Raw genomic sequence first — 20,136 nt, forward strand, 5'->3', positions numbered from 1 at the left:
AAAAAAAAAAAAATCTAAAAAACAAATGTCTGCAAGGTGTGAGAGCTATTTAGTCAAACTTTATAGATATGAGACATAAAACAAACTTAAAGACCCAGCCTGCAAGCCCAGCTGATACCAAAGCCCAGAGATACAAACACTGAGCTTCCTCCTTGGCTAAATACATTGCAATGTGTTACTAATAACAGCAGTAGCCATCACACACTCAGGACACGATGGATGCCAGGCACTTTGCTACACCTGGTACATACATTATTACTACAACAGTCATACTGCCTCTCTGTGTGGGTAGCTTAAAGGTCATCTTTACACAGCCTATAGTTATTTGGGAAGAGAGTCTCAATGAGTGATTTGTTTACATTGGATTGGCTTGTCAACATGTCTATAGGAGATTATCTTAACCAAACTGATTAGTGTGAGAGAATCCAGCCCACTGTCGGAAGCACCATTCCCTAGGTAGGAGATCATGAACTGTATAAGAGTAGAAAAATGGAGGCTGGAGAAATGGCTCATTGGTTAAGAGCATGAAGTCCTGAGTTCAATTCCAGAAGTCCTGAGTTCATTTCTCAGCAACCACATGGTAGCTCACAACCATCTATAATGGGATCTGATGTCCTCTTCTGGTATGTCTGAAGAGACTGACTGTGTACTCACATACATAAAAATAATAAAAAACTTTTTAAAAAAGTAGAAAAACGGAGCTAAGTCCAGCAAGTGAGGACAGAACAAGCACACACGCATTCATTTCTCTCCTCCTGAGTGTGGACGAGATGTGAATAGTTGCTCCTAGTTCCTGCTACCCTGATTTTCCCACAATAAGAGACTATATAATCTGGAATTATGAATTCTCCTTTAGGCTGCTTTTTGTTGTGGTATCTTATCACAGCAACAGAAGTGAAACTGGGGAAGGTGGTAAAAAAATTAAGGCTTAGAGAATGTCTACCGAGAACCAAAGCCCTACTTTTGTTCCACATACTACCACTCCATCAGAATAAAGTCCTTCTCTATTAATAAGCAAAACAGAAAATACCAACCTGCTCTGATGCAGACAAGGGTAGGGGCAAGGATCCTAATTCCTTCAGCAACTCATTTGTTTCCTTGGCAAGCTGATTTGTGGAGTGCTGTAACTGTTGCCTAAGAGAGGAAAGACAGGTCAGGATGCTATGGCTTCTTGAGCGCTCTCTTGTCATTACTTTGTGCTCAGGAACTCCCAGGACAAGGAACAAAGAGCCATTAGAACAGGGGCTTCAGTGCTGTGCCCCCCACAAGGCCTCTCTGTTACTGAAGCAGCTCCACCCAGCAGAAAGATGCTCACTCAATGACACCTCCTAAAGGAAGCACAGACCAGGAGTTTCAACTACTTGGGAAGAAATACATGTTTGTATTTTGAGAGAAACAGAGGAGTAGCCCGGCAGTGGTGGCACATGCCTTTAATCTCTGCCACTGGAGGCAGAGGCAGGTGGATTTCTGAGTTCACCAACCTGGTCTACAGAGTGAGTTCCAGGACAGCCAGGGCTACACAGAGAAACACTGTCCCAAAACAAAACAAAACAAAAACAAAAACAAAAAACAAAAAACCCAATACAATGGAAATACAAATAAATAAACACAGGTTCTTCCCATCATGGCTTCCTTTCCTCTCTGGCCATTTCTACAAAGGTTTTATAGGGTGACAGAGAAGCCACATGCTGTGGTCTGAATTCATTTGAACTCCTAGCCCCCAAGTGATGTCATTAGAAGGTAGGATTAGAAAATGATTATCAGATTGGAGAGATGGCTCAGCGGTTAAAAGCACTGACTGCTCTTCCAAAGGGCCTGAGTTCAATTCCCAGCAACCACATGGTGGCTCACAACCATCTGTAATGGGATCAGGTGCTCTCTTCTGGTGTGTCTGAAGACAGCTACAGTGTACTCATACATAAATAAATAAATCTTTAAAAAAAAGAAAAACAAAGTTAGAAAATGATTAGCCTGTGATGGGCCTTTCAAGAAAGCATTCCACCACGTGAGGACACAGTAGAAAAGCACCGTCTGCCTACTGTGATGGCGAACACCTTTAATCCCATACTTGGGAGGCAGAGGCAAGTAGATCTCTAGGGGTTCCAGGTTAGTCTGGTCTACACAGTAAATTTCAGGGCAGCCAGGGCTTTATAGTGAAACCATTTCAAAAGGAAAACAAAAACCAAACATTCTGCATGAACAAGAGGGCCCTCATCTGACACTATCTGCCAGAGTCTTGATCTTCATTCAACCTTCCAGCCTTCGGGACTGTGAATAATAAAATTGTGATTGTTTATAAACTATCTGGGCCTATGACCTACTGTTGCAGCAGTCTTAGTGGCTAGGACACCGCAGTGTTTTTTCACTGCAAGCAGGCTTCTAAGATTAGAAAACCAGAGAGATAACAAGAAGGAGCCAATCAGGAGCCAGAGCATCCTAGAAACACCAATGCATGCAGACACGTCACCTCTCCGTAGGATAGCTCCCTGTGCTAACAGTCACTCTCTCATTCCACAACATCTAGAGGAAACAAACAACGATGCCCACCAGACTTCACAGATAAAGCACAGAGCTGGGCTGTGCTGACACATGCCTCTAATCCCAGCAGGGGCAGGAGGATCTCTGTGAGTCTGAGCCCAGCCTAAGATAAAGAACAGGACTTTAAAGAAAAAAATTACATTGTGTGTGTGTGTGTGTGTGTGTGTACCATGATGCATTTGGACACAGGTATGCCAGGATGCACATGAGATATGCTGGCATTACAGAACAACTCTGCAGAGTTTAACCCTCTCCTTCTACCATGTAGGTTCCAAACTCTTTATTTGCTGAACCATTTTTCTGGCACCAAAGAATAAAATTTTTTTTTTGGTTTTTTTTTTTTTGTTGTTGTTGTTGTTGTCTTTTGTTTTTGTTTTTCTATCCTGGAACTCACTTTGTAGACCAGGCTGGCCTCAAACTCAGAAATCCACCTGCCTCTGCCTCCCAAGTGCTGGGATTAAAGGCGTGCGCCACCACCACCCTGCTAAAATTTTTACTTTATTATTTTATGTGTATGGATGATTTGCCTGCAACATATGTCTGTGCACTATACACGTGCAGTGCTCACAGAGGCCAGAAGAGAGCTAGACCCCACAGAAAGAGCTATCAACAGTTGTGAACTACCAAGTTGGTACCAGGAACTGAACCTGGGCCTTCTGGAAGAGCAGCCAGTGCTCTTAACCACTCAACTATCTCTCTACCCCTAAGAATAGAACATTTTGTTTTGTTTTGTTAGGGGTTTTTTTTGAAGCAAGGTTTCTGTGTGTAGTTCTGGCTGTCCTGGAACTTGCTCTGTAAACCAGGATGGCATCCAACTCAGAGATCGGCCTGCTTCTGCCTCTCCAGTGCTGGAATTAAAGGTGTGTGTCACCAGACCCAGCAAGAATAGAACTTTTAAAACAAAACTAAAGTCAAGAAAAATGAGATTTAGGAAAAAAAAAGGGGAGGGGTTGGTTCTCCCACCAGACCCTTTGTGTCACTGAGTATAAGTTTTTCTCAGAGTTGGAAATCCAAGGGGACTAAATCATCAGGAGTCATGTGTCAACAGGAAGGTCATCAACACAGGGTTACACTGTTATACGGATACAGCTCCGTGAGGCAGCTGAAGAGTGGAGGGAGCGCCTTCTCTACCCCTCTAAACTATTCTGCAAACCAGACCAAGAGGAGAAACAGTTCAAGGCAGAGGAAATCTGGATCCATTAATATACTTTTAATTAATTAATATACTTTTGCTCCGCTCTCCCAGGTCCAGCTATTACCACCCAACCATCACCTCCCTGAGGAAGGCCTACGTCCTCAAAGGGCCCACACAAAACTCAGCCTTTGGGGGAAGCTACTCACAAATTTTCCTGGAGTTTGCTTGAATCCTGCTTAGTTCCAAGTTGGCTCATCAAATTCTTTATCTGAGCAGCTAGAAAGAAGGGAGAAAGATTTATTTAAAAAAATAAGCACATTCATCATAAGCATGCTACATCTATACACCTAACAGGAACCATGTTAAGGCCAAAATCTTTACAAACACATTCCTCCACAGTGTTTTTGCAAGGTTCATTAAACAGAAGATGGTTCTATTTATCTTCTCCAAAGAACTGAATAATTCTTCTAAATGTCCCACAACACTAAACATTTCACCAGACAGGACTGGGAAGGCAGGAAACTGGTAGTGCGGATGCCCAAGGCCTAGGATTCCGTCCCAGTAGCATAAAAAAGGCAAGGAAACACTCGTCACCTTTGTAGTCTCAAAGCTACAGCAATCTTCAACGCTATTTTCTGACTTGTTTTTCTGAGACAGTCTCCATCTGTAGCCTAGGCTAGCTTCAACCTCAACATCCTATGAGTTAGACTCCAGATGACTTAGTCTAGTTGGATTACCAGAAGTAAATAAAAAGAATTATTCTCAGTGACCCAAAGGGATCATGAGGGAGAAATAAATCGTCTAGTGGGAGAACTCCTGATTCTCTTTTTTTAACCCCATTTTTCTTGACATTAATAAGTGAGAGTCACTATGCCAGCTTTCAATAAACAATTTAATCCATGGGGGCTACAATTGTAGCTTAACTGGTAGGGAGCTTGCCTAGCATGCAAGAAGCCCTGGGTTGAATCCCCTGCACTGCATGAAAAAAAACAGGATGATGTATGCTTTTAAGTTCAAAGGTATCCTTGGATATACAGCAAATTCAAAGCTAGTCTGGAATACAGGAAATTCTGTCTCAAAAACAACAACAGCAACAAAACGTATCCACCAATTCAAAGTAGCTCTTCTACAGCAAAGACCATGCAGGTTCATACAGTAACAGATGGGCACTGACTAAGCACTTCTAGTATCCAGTACTCTATTCCATTGTGTACACACCCTCTAACGTTCATAGCTATGGTCTGAAATAGATACATGAGGCAATACATGTATCTTATCTATGCACACACAAAAAGTAACACAGTAAAAAACTCAATCCCAGGCATACAGACTCCAATGGTGAGTGTCCCTTCCCCATATGGCATCACAGCCAAGCACACAGTTTTACTCGGCCCTTTCTTTTCCCTAGATATCTGGTAGCCTGGGAATGCTCATGTTTGAATCCTTGCCTACAGAGGTCTAGGCCGATCAGCGGGGAACATGTTAGTACTGCTCTGCCTGGAACCTTCCCATCCCTGTTCCCGCACTAGTTTCTGCAACACAGAGACAGACTCTTGTTTTCCTCTTGCCTTGCTTTCTATTTTCTTTCCCAGGTTTTCAGAGCAGGTGGGGGAAGATATACTAAGTGGGCAGATAGTTGTATGTTATGTGTATGTATGTGTGTGTATGCCTGTGTCTGTCTGTCTGTCTCCTTATGAATTGAACCCAGGACCTCACACAAGCAAACTTACAATACCTAAAGAACAGAACTCATTAATAGAGTATTCTTAGTTTGTCTGCATGAGGTGGTTTTGTTAATTGTTTGTTTTGGTTTTTCGAGTCAGGGTTTCTCCTTGTAGCCCTGGTTGTTCTAGAACTCACTCTGTAGACCAGGCTGGCCTTGAGCTCACAGATCTGCCTGCCTCTGCCTCCCTAGTGCTGGGATTAAAGCCTGTGCCATCACTGCCCTGCTGGTGTTTACAGCTGATAGAACACAGCCTTTCCTTCCTTCTCCACTCTCACTTATCTTGTGGGGGGAGGGTAAAAACAAAGGAGACTTATTTTCAAGTTGCAGCAGAATTTGAACAGATAACACAGCACAGACAAATGTAGCTCCTCTATGGGCAAGCACCTTTCCAGTTCCCTCTGGATAATGTCAGAGCGTCATTCATGCTATCAGACTACAGAACAGGCTTAGTTAAGCAAGTGAGGAAGCCAGTGCTGTTGTCTGTCAATATCGTACAGGTAATACACATGCAGTGCTTCCAGAGCTAAGCAAAATGGATGTCCACTTACTACAAGTTTGGAGTTTAAAATCTATCATTCTGGGTCTAGTTGGACAGCTTAGTGAAAAAAGACATCTGCTGTAAAGTCTGACACATGAGTTTGAACCCAGAAACCCACATGGGAGAAAGACTTCTAGCCTCAATCACATGAAACCTTGTTTCTTTCTTTGCTTTTCTTTCTCCCTTTCTTTCTTTCTCTCTTTACTTCTTTCTTTCTTTTTTGTTTTGTTTTTTGAGACAGGGTTTCTCTGTGTAGCCCTGGCTGTCCTGGAACTCACTCTGTAGACCAGGCTGGCCTCGAACTCAGAAATCCGCCTGTCTCTGCCTCTCAGGTGCTGGGATTAAAGGTGTGTGCCACCACTGCCCTGCTGAAACCCTGTTTCAAAAAGAGGGGAGGGGCAGACATGAGCACTGAGCACTTACTATGCAGACACTGGGCTAGTTACTTGGCATGCTCCTATTTGACCTTAACCAACGCTATAAAGCATTAGCATCCCCCTGCTTCATGTGAGCAAAAGAAGCTCATGAATGACAGCCTGACTTGTTCTTCAGAGATCGGTGCTTACTCCACATTGTCCTATACACTAGGTGGCACTTGCTTCAGGAAGCTTATATTCTCAAGGGTGGTTAATAAAAACACCAGGTGATAACAATCCTACCAAAGGAAATAAACGGAAGTGAGGGTGAAGGAGTAGGCAGAGGCATTTGCTCACATGAGTGGCCACACAAGGAAACAATGAGCAGACCTAAAGAAAACGCAAGGCAGAGCAATGCACTTATTCGGAGAGGGTAGTCCAGGCAAAGAGAGTTATTAACTAGGGCAAAGTCCTCAAAAGGAGAACCAATGGTGTTGTACAGCCAGGGTTCTAGAGCTGAGTGAGCAAAAGATAAGCACTAGCCAAAGAGGTAATGGGAAGCCAGGTTATAGAGGACCTTGTGCAATTATAATGAGATTTTAATTAAACAGCAAGCCACTGATGGATTATGAACAGCATGCCATAACTAGAATTCAAACACAGGGCTGGTTCCAAAGACTATATGCTTTGAGTCACATAATGTTGCTCTCCAAGGGCTGAGTCTTGAAGGAAATACAGTCACACAGGGCAGGTCTGATTTCCCAGGGTTCCATTTTACCCCACCCTTTTTATCTGACAGTACCTTAACCTAACTCCAGATCAACTGATATCCTGACTCTAACTTGCTCCCTTCCCCAGTGCCCTCCCATTTCTGGGAATATGCCTCTGTATTAACTAGAGTCCAGCAGAGTGCCAGGCACTCAATGGGTGCAAGGATATTGACTGAGTCAGCCTCTTCCCTGCAACTTTGTGGCATTCGTGTTAAGGCAAAAGATGTGAATCAAGGTAAATTAGGAATAAGGTAAAAGTTAAGGAAGACTTAACATCTTAGCCATACTTAACCATTAATAAATGTACGGAACTGGGTGTGCTATTTTATTTTTCTGGGCCTTTTTCACCACTTGCAGATTATATCCAGATTTAACTAACTGTTTATTTAAGACTTACTACATGTGTGGAGTTTTCAGTTTTTCTCATCAAATCTTGTAGTTTGTTGAGATAGGGTTCCACTTAGCTAAGGTTGGCCTCCCTACATGAGGATGACTTTGAATTTCTGATCTTCCAGCCTCCACTTCTGGAGTGCTAAGGTGATCTCGGGCATGGGTTACCATGCTCAGCTTTTGTGGTGCTAGAGATTAAACCTAAGGATTTGTGTGTCAGGCAAGTACTGCCAACTGAGTTACATGCCCAACCCTCTCATTAGACACTGCTACTACTGAGGACTAAATGAGCTCCAAGTCCTCCCACACTGTTGAATCCCAAAGTCAGTCAAAATGAAACACTCTAGTCCCAGAAGTATGCATAGTGGGTAATCATGGAGTTTTTCTGTAACCCAAATGAGTGCCTCAGAGATACTCTATGTGTGACTTTCTTAATCTTATAAATGCAAGGTGTAAACTGGGCAGAGTGGCACATGCCTTCCTTAATCCCAACACTTGGGAGACAAAGACAGGCTGATCTTTGTGTGTTCAAGGCCAGAACAATCTACATAGCAAGTTCCAGGGCAGCCAGAGCTACACAAGCAAGATTGTCTAAAAAGACTAAATAAATAAATACACCTAAGTGAATAAAAAGACAGGCAGCCATGCATGGCAGTATCCACTTGAACCACCAGCCAGCACTAAGGAGGACGGGGAGATCTGAACCTCAAGGTCAAACTAGACTACAGAACGAAACAGTTCTGAAAGTAAGCTGATGCCAGGCAGTGGTAGCACACACTTTGATCCCAGCACTCAAAAGGCACAGGCAGATGGATCTTTGAGTTTGAGGCCAGCCTGGTCTACAGAGTGAGTTCCAGGTCAGCCAGGGCTACATAGAGAAAGTGTATCAATCTATGTAGCTAGCTATTCATTACCATCAAAGCATTAAATACCCTAAGGAGCTCAATAATCAGTTGTTTACTGGGTATTTGCAAATGACATAGAACTTCTCCTCCCTCCCCCCATCTATTTGTTTTCCTTTGTTGAAATCATGTGGACTTCCTAGTTAAGGAGTTTGGGGAAGTCTAGTTGGGAACTTTGGGGTCATTTGCTTACTAAGCACCAGAATGAACGTAGCCTTCGTTGGCTCTTTCTATATTTCTTTCTTCTTTTTTTTCTAAAGTACGGTCTCTTGTCCACATGCACCTTGTATGGTTAACATTTACTGAGCTCAGGGTCTTAGAATCGGTTAGTGGGACAGGAACTAGTTTTAATGATGCCCAAGTGACCTTAGTGGGGTGCTGATGAGTCGGGAGAGGTTTTGATTTGTTTGCTTTATCTAAAATGTCTAGATTTCCTAGAGCCATAATGATTATGCTAGTCCATCTTTTCCAAGGAATTTGATCTCTTTTTTTTTTAAAGATTTATGCCTGAATGTACATTTGCAAATTGGATCCCATGGGACCACAGTTATAGATGGTTGTGGGCCACCTACCATGTGGGTGCTGGGAATTGAACTCAGAACCTCTAAAAGAACAGCCACTACTCTTTTTTTTTTTTAAGATTAATTTATTTATTATATGTTAAGTACACTGTAGCTGTCTTCAGACACTCCAGAAGAAGGCGTCAGATCCCATTATGGACAGTTGTGAGCCACCATGTGGTTGCTCACATGGATTTGAACTCAGGACCTCAGGAGGAGCTGTCAATGCTCTTAACCTCTGAGCCATCTCTCCAGCCTCTCTTTCTATATTTCTGAACACTAAGATATCTTCCTACAAGTTTCCATCCAGACTCATCAGATGCCCTAAAATCCAAACCAAAATGATGGCAGGGGCTTTCATTTAACTGACACTAAGGCAGAGCTTCTTTCAGATTGCCTTCTGTAAGGTCAGCATGAGGAACTGTGACTAATGACTAGGGACCACAGGCCCACACAGCTTACACCAAAGAGAGAAGCCTTCCCAAAACGTAAAGCACAAAACAGGAACATTTACACAGACATTTATTTTCATTTTAGTGTGCTTAAAATATCAAAAATATACATTTGGAAGATATTTTTATTAAAATGAGTTAGGTCTAAAAGGACCTTCTGTCCTCTTAATGAACATGAACACTTCTATTTAATTTTTTTTCTAATTTTATGTGTATGAATATTTTGCTTGCATGTATGTCTGTGCACTACTTGGGTGCTTGGTGCCTGAGGAGACCAGAGGAACCCATCAATCTCTTGGAACTGAAGTTTTGGTTGGTTGTGAGCCACCATCTGAGTTCTGGGAATTGGACCCAGATCCTCTTAACCCCCGAGCCAAGTCTATAAACTAGAACACTCCTTTTCCAAGAATTCTAGCAAATAAAGTTTTATTTTGGGGGTGAGGAGAATGGTGTGGGAATGTGGGAGCCAGTTCACTACCTGGGTGTCATCCCTCAAGTGCCTCTGATCTCCAAGGATTCAACTGTCTCAGTTTCCCTGGTACTTGAAGTATCACATCTGGAACAGAGGATCAAACACAGATCCTCAAGTGAGCTATCTCCTCAGTCCCTTTTGGTTGACGTGTTACTCTTAGGGATATGGCTCAGTGGGAGATGCTTGCCTATTATAGCTGTAAAGCCCTGGGCTCAATCCCCAGCAAAACCTAATGTCGCCACAAACTATGGTCTAAACCTATTTAATCACATTTTAAGTAATTTTCCATCACATAGATGGAGCTAAAATTCTCTCTGAGAAATTCTAATGCTCTAATTCAATACAGTAAAAACATGCTGTTCTTGCAGAGGACCTGGATTTGGTTCCTAGAATACATGTGTCTCTTCACAACCATCTGTAATTCTAGTTCCGCCTGACTCCCATCTTCTGACCTATGAGGGTACAAGGCACGCATGCATAACCCATACATACATACACACAGGGAAACACTCATAAAAAACATATTTAATGTAAAAAAGCATTACTTGCACTAAAACATAAAACAAGGCCATGTGTGGTAGCACATGCCTTTAATCCCAGCACTCAAGAGGCAGAGGCAGGGAAAACTCTATGAGTTCCCAGAAACCAAGAATACACAGTGAAAACTTGTCTCTCAAAAACAAACAAACAAACAAACAAACTATAAATAAATAAATAGATAGATAAAAAATAAGAAGAAAAAAGGAAATCCACAGACCTAAAAAAATTTCCGGACCAAACAAGATCTTTGCACTGATTATGAAAATGAAGTCAATTCAAAGTTCTATACACAAAATTAGGCTTATACTATGATATTACATAGATATTGTAAAAACTACCTACCATATACATCATAGATACACACGTTTATTAAGAATGAGCTACATTCCCAACCCCCATTATAAAGATAGGGTGGTCTCTATAAATTGAACAAGTTATTTCCATTTCCTGATGGGCTAGACTCAAAGTCTTCATCCTCTTGCTTCAGCCTCTTGAAGGCTGGGATTTAACTTCTGAAAAACAGTTTTTCAGGAGTGATGGTACATAGCTACTATCCCAACACTTGAGAGACAGAGACAAGAAGCTCAGGGGTTAAAGGTTACAGAAGACCTGGTACACACACACACACACACACACACACACACACTCTCCCCAAAAATTCAGTCACTAAACAGAATAGTAAATCTGTGTACTAACAACCAATCCCACTTTGTACAAGAGTGACAGCACACGTGGCTGTTAAGAGCACAGGCTCTGAACTGAGACAGTGTTCTTGTTTGTTTTTTTTTTTTGTTTTGTTTTGTTTTTTAAAACAGGTTCTCCAAATGTAGCTCTGCATAGCCTGGAACTATCTATGTAGACTAGGGTATCCCAGAACTTGCAATTTAGCCCAGGCTGGCCTTGAACTCCATGTGCCCTTCCTCCTGACTCTGCCTCTCAAGGGATAGAATCACGGGTGTGGAGCAGCGTGACCAGTTGGACTGCCTATGCTTGGTTCTTGTTCACGGCACTTCCCAGCTGAGTGATCTAGAGTAAATGATGACCATCTTCTGTCCTGTTTCTTCACCTAATAAGAATAACAAGGGAAGCCTCGGTTGGTTGATGTGAGGATGAAATGAGATGATATGGGCTAAGTTTAGAATGTTGTCTGCCGCATAAAAGCACTCAACTAAGGACAGCTATTATTATCAAACTCAAGACCAAGAAGAATGTACTTAGCAATGATAAAATCAATTAAGTACATACTGAATGCCAACACACCCACTGCTGTGCCAGGCACTGTCTAAAGAGAAATGTATAATGCATGGTCCTTCATCCCACCAAACTAGTACTGTTCTAGGGACAAGGTCAAAAAGCTTGGCTTAATTAAGGGATATAGAATATAAGTAGATATTAAACTGTGAGAAAAAACTGGCTTGTTATGTCGAAGAAAAAAGAACCAAATGACAGGTGACATGTTTTAAGTATTCACGCAGTAGGTAGCAGGTACTGTCTTTTTAAGACGTCTCCCATAGCCAAGCTTGTCTTAAACTTGCTATGTAGCTGAGGCTAGCCTTAAACTCCAGCCTCCTGCTTCCACTTTCCAAGAGTGAAGATTAAAAGAACCCGACTTGATACACGCACAGTTTTAGCACTTCACATAAGTTATCTCAGTTAGTTCTCAGAACCCTATGAAATAATTATGACCATAGAAGAGAAAACAGCAGGAGACATAAAGCAAAATTCACTGAAACACTAAAAAACTAGCAAGAAGCTGAGGGAAAATCCAAACTTAGTTTACAAACATTTAAAAGCTTAAAGATTTCTTAGTTTTTCAGTAAATAATGCAGAGCCTGGTATAGTGGCACACCCCTTTAATCCCACCACTCTGGAGGCCAAAGCAGGTAGATCTCTGTGAGTTCCAGACCAGCCTGGTCTCATAGGCAGGTGCAGGCCAGCCAGAACTACACAGTGAGATCCTGTCTAAAAAACAAAAAAGCAGTCAGGAGGCAGAGTCTGAAGCTAGCCTGGTCTACAGAGCAAGTTCCAGGATAGCCAGGGCTACAGAGGCACCCTATCTCAAAAAACAGAATAACCTAGCCAAACAAACAAAATGACAGAGAGACCTCATTCACTCAAATTAACTGAATACAATTAGTAAGCTTCCATGTGCCCTGACCCCTGGCCACCCCTCTGGTGCCTTTTCCTACTTTGCTGCCTACCTTTAATCCAGCCACACCTGCCTCCTTGCTTTTCATCACATGAAAGTCCTTGCATTTGCCCTCAGCACATACTGCCTTTCTCCACTACACACAAAGCTCCCTCCATTCTGAAGTCTGCTAATTCGAACATCATCCTACCCAGGCAGTGGTGGTGCATGCCTTTAATCCCAGCATTCAGGAGGCAGAGGCAAAGGCAGAGGCAAAGGCAAAGGCAGAGGCAGAGGCAGAGGCAGAGGCAGAGGCAGAGGCAGAGGCAGAGGCAGAGGCAGAGGCAGAGGCACATGGATCTCTGAGTTCGAAGACAGCCTGATCTACAGAGAGTGTTCTAGGCCAGCCAGGGCTATATAGAGAACCCTGTCTTGGAAAAAAAAAAAAATCATCTCAGAGAGGCTTTCCTCAGCAGGGGATAATTCATCCCTTCTCGCTTCCCTCCATGCACTTAGCCTACTCCCTTTCCTTCGAACTACCTGCTATTACTTGATATCATTGGTAAAAGCATGGAAACATCCACACAGTGCCAGGCAGCAATGTGTTCATGCTCATCACCAGTGAACATCAGTGCTCAAAGAATGCTTGTTGCACCCTGAATGAAAGAACTCAGCATATGCTTGGGCCTAAGGTAAATGACAGAAAAATAAGGATGAATGAACCATGTTTCCCACCTCAAATAAGCTAACAATCTAACAGGGAAGATGAGCATATTACGTGAAAAAAAACCCACACATTCAGCTAGGCAATTCTTTAACCTTTCTCAGTCTGTCTCCTAGCTCATTAACTGGGAATATTTGTAATTACTCCATAGGATTGTTACAAATTAGGATATCACATGTAAAGTACTTTTCATATGGCCTAGCACACGATGTACTTAAACAGTAGCTAGTAACATTATTAATTATTGACTCTAAGGATCCCCTTGAGCCCAATGCTTAATCAACAGCTAAATCAATGTCACCAAGGAAACCACTCCTATTCCCCACTGCCACCTTTTTTTGTTGTTTTGCTTTAAAATTAACTCTCTAGCTCAGGCTGGCTTTGAACCCATGGAAACTGTCTTGCCTTGGCCTCCTGAGAGCCAGGGTTACAGACCTGACTCATCACACCTAGGCTTTGGCTTTAAACTTCTCTCTTTCTCCTTCCCTTTCTCCCTTTTTCCTTTTGAAGAGACTCATAATGTAGCCCAGGATCGCCTGGGACACAGTATACAGTTTAGATTTACCTCTAAGTCATGATAATCCTCCTGCCTCAGCCTCTCAAATGCTATTGTGTACCACTATGCCCAGTTTCAACTCTAATTTTGATTTAAGTTAAACACATTTGCAGTTAAAAGAATCTGTAGTATCAATTCCTATGCTTACTATACAACTTAATACTCAAATGTGAAATATTCGACATATAGACACTCAAATTAGGTTAATCTCAGAAAACTTCACTCTTGAAAAAACACAAGGCTTTCTTTCTTTCTTTCCTTTTTTCTGGTGGTTCAAGACAAGGTTTCTCTCACAAGGTAGCCCTAGCTGTCCTGGAACTCTGTAAACCAGGCTAGCCTCTCAAACTCAGAGATCTACCTGCCTCTGCATCCCAAGTGCTGGAATTAAAGGCATGTCCCCCAACACCTGGCACAATTTTTTTTAATTTATTTATTTATTATTATTGTGTGTATGATATGTGGAACATACATATAAACTAATGTAAACACACACATTGTGTGTGCCAGGGAACAAGTGTGCATAAGTGTGGGGGTCAGAGTACAGCTCTGTGGAGTTAATTTGCTCCTTCCACATTCATCTGGGTTCTGGGGCTCAAATCAGGTTGTCAGGCTTGCACAGCAAGCACTTTACCTGAGCCATCTTGCCAGCCCCTTGAAAAAGAATTTTCTGGGCTGGCAAGATGGCTCAGCGGGTAAGAGCACTGATTGTTCTTCCAAAGGTCCTGAGTCCAAATCCCAGCAACCACATGGTGGCTCACAACCACCCGAAATGAGATCTGACACCCTCTTCACGTGCGACTGAAGACAACTACAGTGTACTTATTTATAATAATAAATAAATAAGTCTTTGGGCCGGAGCGAGCAGGGACCGAGGGAGCAGGGCCGACCAGTGCAAGCGGGGTCCTAAAAGTACAGTGTGTACTCATATACATGAAATAAATAAATAAATCTTAAAAAGAAAAAAAAAGAAAAAGATTTTCTGATTGAACCTGTATTACAGCTCCTTAACAAAAGGAAGTTGGGACACAAAGTACCATACTATCTAGTCATCAATCGTATTATTGTGCTTTTAATATCTGGGTTAACAAGCGGAATATTCTTCCTACCTCCAAACACCCAGGCCTAACCCTTCCCACATGAAACCTTCTACCTCTCAAATCCTACAGTATACATTTAGATTTAAAAGCAAAGTGACAAGCTGGGTATGGCAGTGCACATCGTTAATCCCAGCACTTGGGAGGCAGAGGCAGGTGGATCTCTTAATTTTGAAGCCAGCCTGGTCTACTAAGTGAATTCCAGGACAGTCAGAGCTACAGAAAAAACTGTCTCAAAAATAAGATAAAAGCAAAGTGATAGCTTATGCTTTAAAGCTTAGGACATAATCGTAATTCAGAACTGACTCTACCTATTAACAGAGTATAGCTAAGCTCACAAAAACACAATAATAAACAACACAGACAGTTGTCACCATTTTTAAAGTAAAACTGCCTCTGTGTCCTGTTTACAAAGCTCTGAGACGATTCTGAAGCTCAAAAACAGCCTGTATTTGACTCTAGCTACGACCTTAGACTTTAATGGTGAGAAGAGAGTTTTAAGGTAAGCAGTTGCAAACTGACTTGTACCAACTCTGCCATCTCTTACTTGATGTGTAGTTGTGGCCAAGAGTGGCTCAACAGAGGAAGAAAATGAAATCTTCATGCTTGAAATGTTAAAGACTTCTTTGCTACAAAAGACAACCTAAACTAAAATGTTCCCGGGGCATTCTCTTCCATAAAACCGGAGTCCTCCCGTCCCTTAAATACCAGTCATTGACTGGTTTCCAGATTAATTACAGGAAGCACAGTGTATTAAGTCACCCCAAACGCACGCATTCTCCACTTCCCTTAACTGAAAGTTGCTGATGCCTGGGGACCCAACCGCTGAGCAGAATGTGAACCTAAAGTCGCAACCAGTTAGCACCCCCTGATCCGAACCGAGGAAAACAAGGTGGGTGGGGAGACGGCGACGACAGGAAAAACTCGGCTGACCACTGCGCCAAGTCAAGACTGCTCCCAGTCCTGGGAGATGACACACACTCCTTCCCACCCCCGGGCTGCTGTCGGCTCTGTTGACCCCCAACACTGTGAACTCACAACGCCTAAGACAGGGGTGTGGACCTAAAGGGCCCGAGCCTGACCAACCCGGGAAGGCAGCTCGCCGCGTCCGGCATAGAGGCTCGCGGTGGCCTCCGGTGTGGCCTTAGCCGCGGCCGGGACCGGGCTCCGCATCTTGGCAGCTTCACCCAGGCCTGTCCCTCAGGCCGCCCCCGGCTCCCAGCTGGGTCCCCTCGCTCACTGGCTTGGCTGATCCGCTGGATGTTGCCACTGCATGTCTGGATGATGCTGTTGAAGTCCCGGGGCTGAGGCCCCGACGGCCCGGGGTTCCGATACATGTCTAAGGGACCGTAGGACATGACAGTGAGCAGAGACCGGGTCGCGCTTCACGGCGCTCCTACCGGAAGCTGCCACTGACCGGGCCCAGCAGCTGAGAGGAAAACCGGGAAGAGAAAGGGCGGGGAAGTGGCTGCGACTGCGTGCGCACTGACCCCCCGCCCACTGCGGTACGCATGCGCGCGCCCGCCCCATCCTGCAGTGCGCGTGTGCCGCTGGAACTGGCGGTAGGTACTCTCTTGAGAGTTTTCAAACTGCTGGCAGTGAACGCTTTCGAGATATCGGTCTTCTCCAGCTGTGCAGCCAGCGCACGACCAGGCTTCTTCAGCCAGCTGCTTACAGACAGCGCGCCCCGGGTTCCACGACCATTCCGGCCGCCAACATGCTCTTCGGCATCCTGCTGCTCCGCGCGGTACTGCTGTTCAGCCACCCTACAAATTCTTGCTTCTCCAACCCTTGTGAAAACCGAGGTGAATGCATGAGCATGGGATGGGACCAGTACACGTGCAGTTGTACCCGACAGGATTCGAGGGTGAAAACTGTTCAACACCTAAATGTCTAACAAGAATAAAGTTACTACTGAAACCAACTGCCAACACGGTGTGCTCTGTGCTTACCCACTTCAAGGGATTCTGGAACATTGTCAATAATATTTCCTTCCTTTGACGTCAGCCTGGAATACAGGGTGAATTCCAGGACAGCCAAGGTTACATAGAGAAACCCTGTCTCGGAACACACACACACCAAACAAATAGAAAACATTCCCTTCCTGAGACTTGTTGCCAGCCAGATCGCATTTGATTGACAGCCCACCAACTTATGTGCACCACACCTACGAAAACTGGGCAGCCTTCTCCAATCTCTCCTAATACATCAGAGCCCCTCCTCCTGGAACAGATGACTGCCTGACTCCCCGTTGTGTGAAAGGGAGGAAGAGGCTTCCTGATTCAAAAACTTATGGAAAAAGTTCTAAGAAAAAAATTCGGCTGGAAAGATGGCTCAGCGGGTAAGAGCACTGACTGCTCTTCCAACGGTCCTGAGTTCAAATCCCAGCAACAACGTGGTGGCTCACAACCATCCGTAGTGAGATCTGACACCCTCTTCTGGTGTGTCTGAAGACAGTGTACTTAAATATAACAATAAATTAATCTTTGGGCCAGAGAGACAGAGGCTGGCCAGAGTGAGTGGAGCTGGAGCGAGCAGAGCTCCTGAATTCAATTCCCAGCAACCACATGAAGGCTCACAACCATCTGTACAACTACAGTGTAATCACATACATAAAATAAATCTTTAAAAAAAATCTTAAAATAAAAAATACACATGTATGTATATGCTCAAATACAAAAAAAAAAAAAATTCATCTCTGATTCCCCAGGGCTTGAATATGATGTTCACATAACTTTGCTCAGCAATTCACCCACGAGTATTTCAAGATAGACCAGAAATGAGGACTGGACGTAAGCCATGTTTATGGTGAAACTCTACATGCACTGCTCCTTTCCTTTCTTTTTGTAGTTATTGATTTTTATGCTCATGGGTGTTTTGCCTGTATGTCTGTCCGTGTGAGGGTGTCAGAAGCCCTGCAACTGGAGTTACAGACAGCTGTGAGCTGCCATGTGGATTCTGGGAATTGAACCTGTGCCCTCTGGAAGAGCAGCCAGTATTCTTAACCACTGAACCATCTCTCTGGTCCCAAACTATGCCTTTTCAAGGATGAAAAACTGAAGTATTAGGTAAGAAGAGGTATATTGTCCCATCAGAGAGATCAGGGACACTCAAGTGCTGCCACTTCATACATCTCCACCTACACACACACACACACACACACACACACACACCGAAAACCTGCAGTTGGCTTTGGGGCAGGAGATCTTGGGTTTGGCCACTGGTCATATGGTATAAGGTACAATATGAACTAGCACCACAAATGAATCTCGGCGAAGCCTTACTAATCATCCGAAGAACTCAGGAGAGTTGCAAGTTCTTTGTCTGTGCTGCCAGTGCTGGAGAGACAGCTTGGCGGGTAAGAGCATCGACTACTCTTCCAGAGGTCCTGAGTTCATTTCCTGGCAACCACATGGTGGCTCACAACCATCTGTAATGAGATCTGATGCCCTCTTCTGGTGTGTCTGAAGGCAGCTACAGTATACTCATATAAATTTATTTTTATAAATAAATCTTTATAAAAATTTTTTTCTTTAAAAACAATTCTGGGGCTGGTGAGATGGCTCAGTGGGGAAGAGTACCGACTGCTCTTCGGAAGGTCATGAGTTCAAATCCCAGCAACCACATGGTGGCTCACAACCACCCGTAATGAGATCTGGTGCCCTCTTCTGGTGTGTCTGAAGACAGCTACAGTGTACTTACATATAATAAATAAATAAATCTTTAAAAAAAAAAAACAATTCTGTTTTAGAGATTGTTGTCCTACTAGCAATAATCAATAAACCCTTTTGTTGACTGAGTCTATGGTCTTTCCCCAGGGGCTAGGAAGACCAAACTACTGGGATTCAAGGCATGCTCCACTACAGTCAACAGCACTGACTGTAGCAATTACCAGTTGTAAACCATGACAATGTTATTAATTTTGGCTGAGAGGACCAGCAATGGTCCCAGTCTCTTAGCATGTAAGAGCTATTTTTTCTTTTTTCAGTTTCATGTGTGTGTGTGTGTGTGTGTGTATTGTACAAATGCATGTATGCATGGCTGCATGTGTTGGGGGTGCACATGGGTGTAACTTTAATTTTTTCAAACCTTATTTTGAGCCGGGTGGTGGAGGCGCATGCCTTTAATCCCAGCACTTGGGAGGCAGAGGCAGGTGGATTTCTGAGTTGGAGGCCAGCCTGGTCTACAGAGTGAGTTCCATGACAGCCAGGGCTTCACAGAGAAACTCTGTCTCAAAAAAATAAAAACAAACAAAAAAAAAACTTTACTTTGAATGGTGGTTCTTAAACGTGTTACACTCCCTTATAGCCGACCACATAACAGAGGTAGTGGAAAAGAAAAGATATGGGGGAGGTGGGTTTGTTTAGAAAGGTTCTTTGGAGCAACTCCTCTCTGTGTTCTCTGGAAACCCGCAGTTCAGTTCACAGGTCAGCAGACAGTGGCAGCTGGATCCACTCACAAACACCTCACGGATACACCAGCTGTCCAGTTTGGTAGAGTCGGGTTAGCAACAGTGGTGACATGATCTAGCAGAGACAGCCAGGCCTTAGCCTCGGCACAAGTCAACAGGAGGGACCCGGAGGAACACCAAGAGAAATTCTAGGCTGTGCCTCTTAGGGAAGTGAAGATAAATGAAGACGCAAGACCAGCAAGCCTTGCACAGCTAGCTGTCCCAGCAAGCTGAGTTCTGTCTTTGTCATTCCATGGAGTTCTTTTATACCCTCCAAACATCACATGTCCCCTATGTGCCTTGCCTCAGCATGTGTATCCAATCAGCCAGAGTCCTCAGAGTCCTGACAAATGCAACTCAACTTCACAATGTAAGACGGACCAATACGTATATGTTGTTAGCAAAGAATCCTTCATCACATGTCTTTGTTTGTTTGTTTTTTGTTTTGTTTGTTGTTTGTTTGTTTGTTTTTGAGACAGGGTTTCTCTGTGTAGCCCTAGCTGTCCTGGAACTCACTCTGTAGACCAGGCTGGTCTCGAACTCAGAAATCCACCTGCCTCTGCCTCCCAAGTGCTGGGATTAAAGAAGTGCACCACTGCTGCCTGGCTAGGTCATTTCTTAAAATGCATAAATTCACCTCAATAAACAATTTGTGTATTGTTTTTTGCATGTGGAGGGGTTGTGATTTGAGACAAGGTATCACTCTATTCAGGTTTACTTCAAATCCACTACAATCCTCCTGCCTCAGCCTCCCAGTGCTGGGATTATAGGTGCAAACATACCTGGCTAATTCTACTATCTTGTG

At 43.6% G+C, this 20,136-nt stretch overlaps 1 protein-coding gene across 1 annotated transcript in view; it reads right to left on the reverse strand.

Moving 5' to 3' along the window:
• Positions 1–16,380, reverse strand: part of Stx12 (syntaxin 12) — a 30,807-nt gene extending 14,427 nt beyond the window's left edge. The window contains exons 1-3 of the mRNA XM_031378945.1: positions 16,122–16,380; positions 3,880–3,949; positions 1,035–1,134 (exon numbers count right to left, since the gene is read on the reverse strand). Coding sequence (XP_031234805.1) covers positions 1,035–1,134; positions 3,880–3,949; positions 16,122–16,239 — 288 coding nt within the window. The 5' untranslated portion in view covers positions 16,240–16,380. The remainder of the gene's footprint in view (positions 1–1,034; positions 1,135–3,879; positions 3,950–16,121) is intronic.
• Between the last annotated feature and the right edge of the window lie 3,756 nt (positions 16,381–20,136).

This window comes from Mastomys coucha, unplaced genomic scaffold (genome assembly GCF_008632895.1).
Source record: "Mastomys coucha isolate ucsf_1 unplaced genomic scaffold, UCSF_Mcou_1 pScaffold18, whole genome shotgun sequence".
Taxonomy (NCBI): domain Eukaryota; kingdom Metazoa; phylum Chordata; class Mammalia; order Rodentia; family Muridae; genus Mastomys; species Mastomys coucha.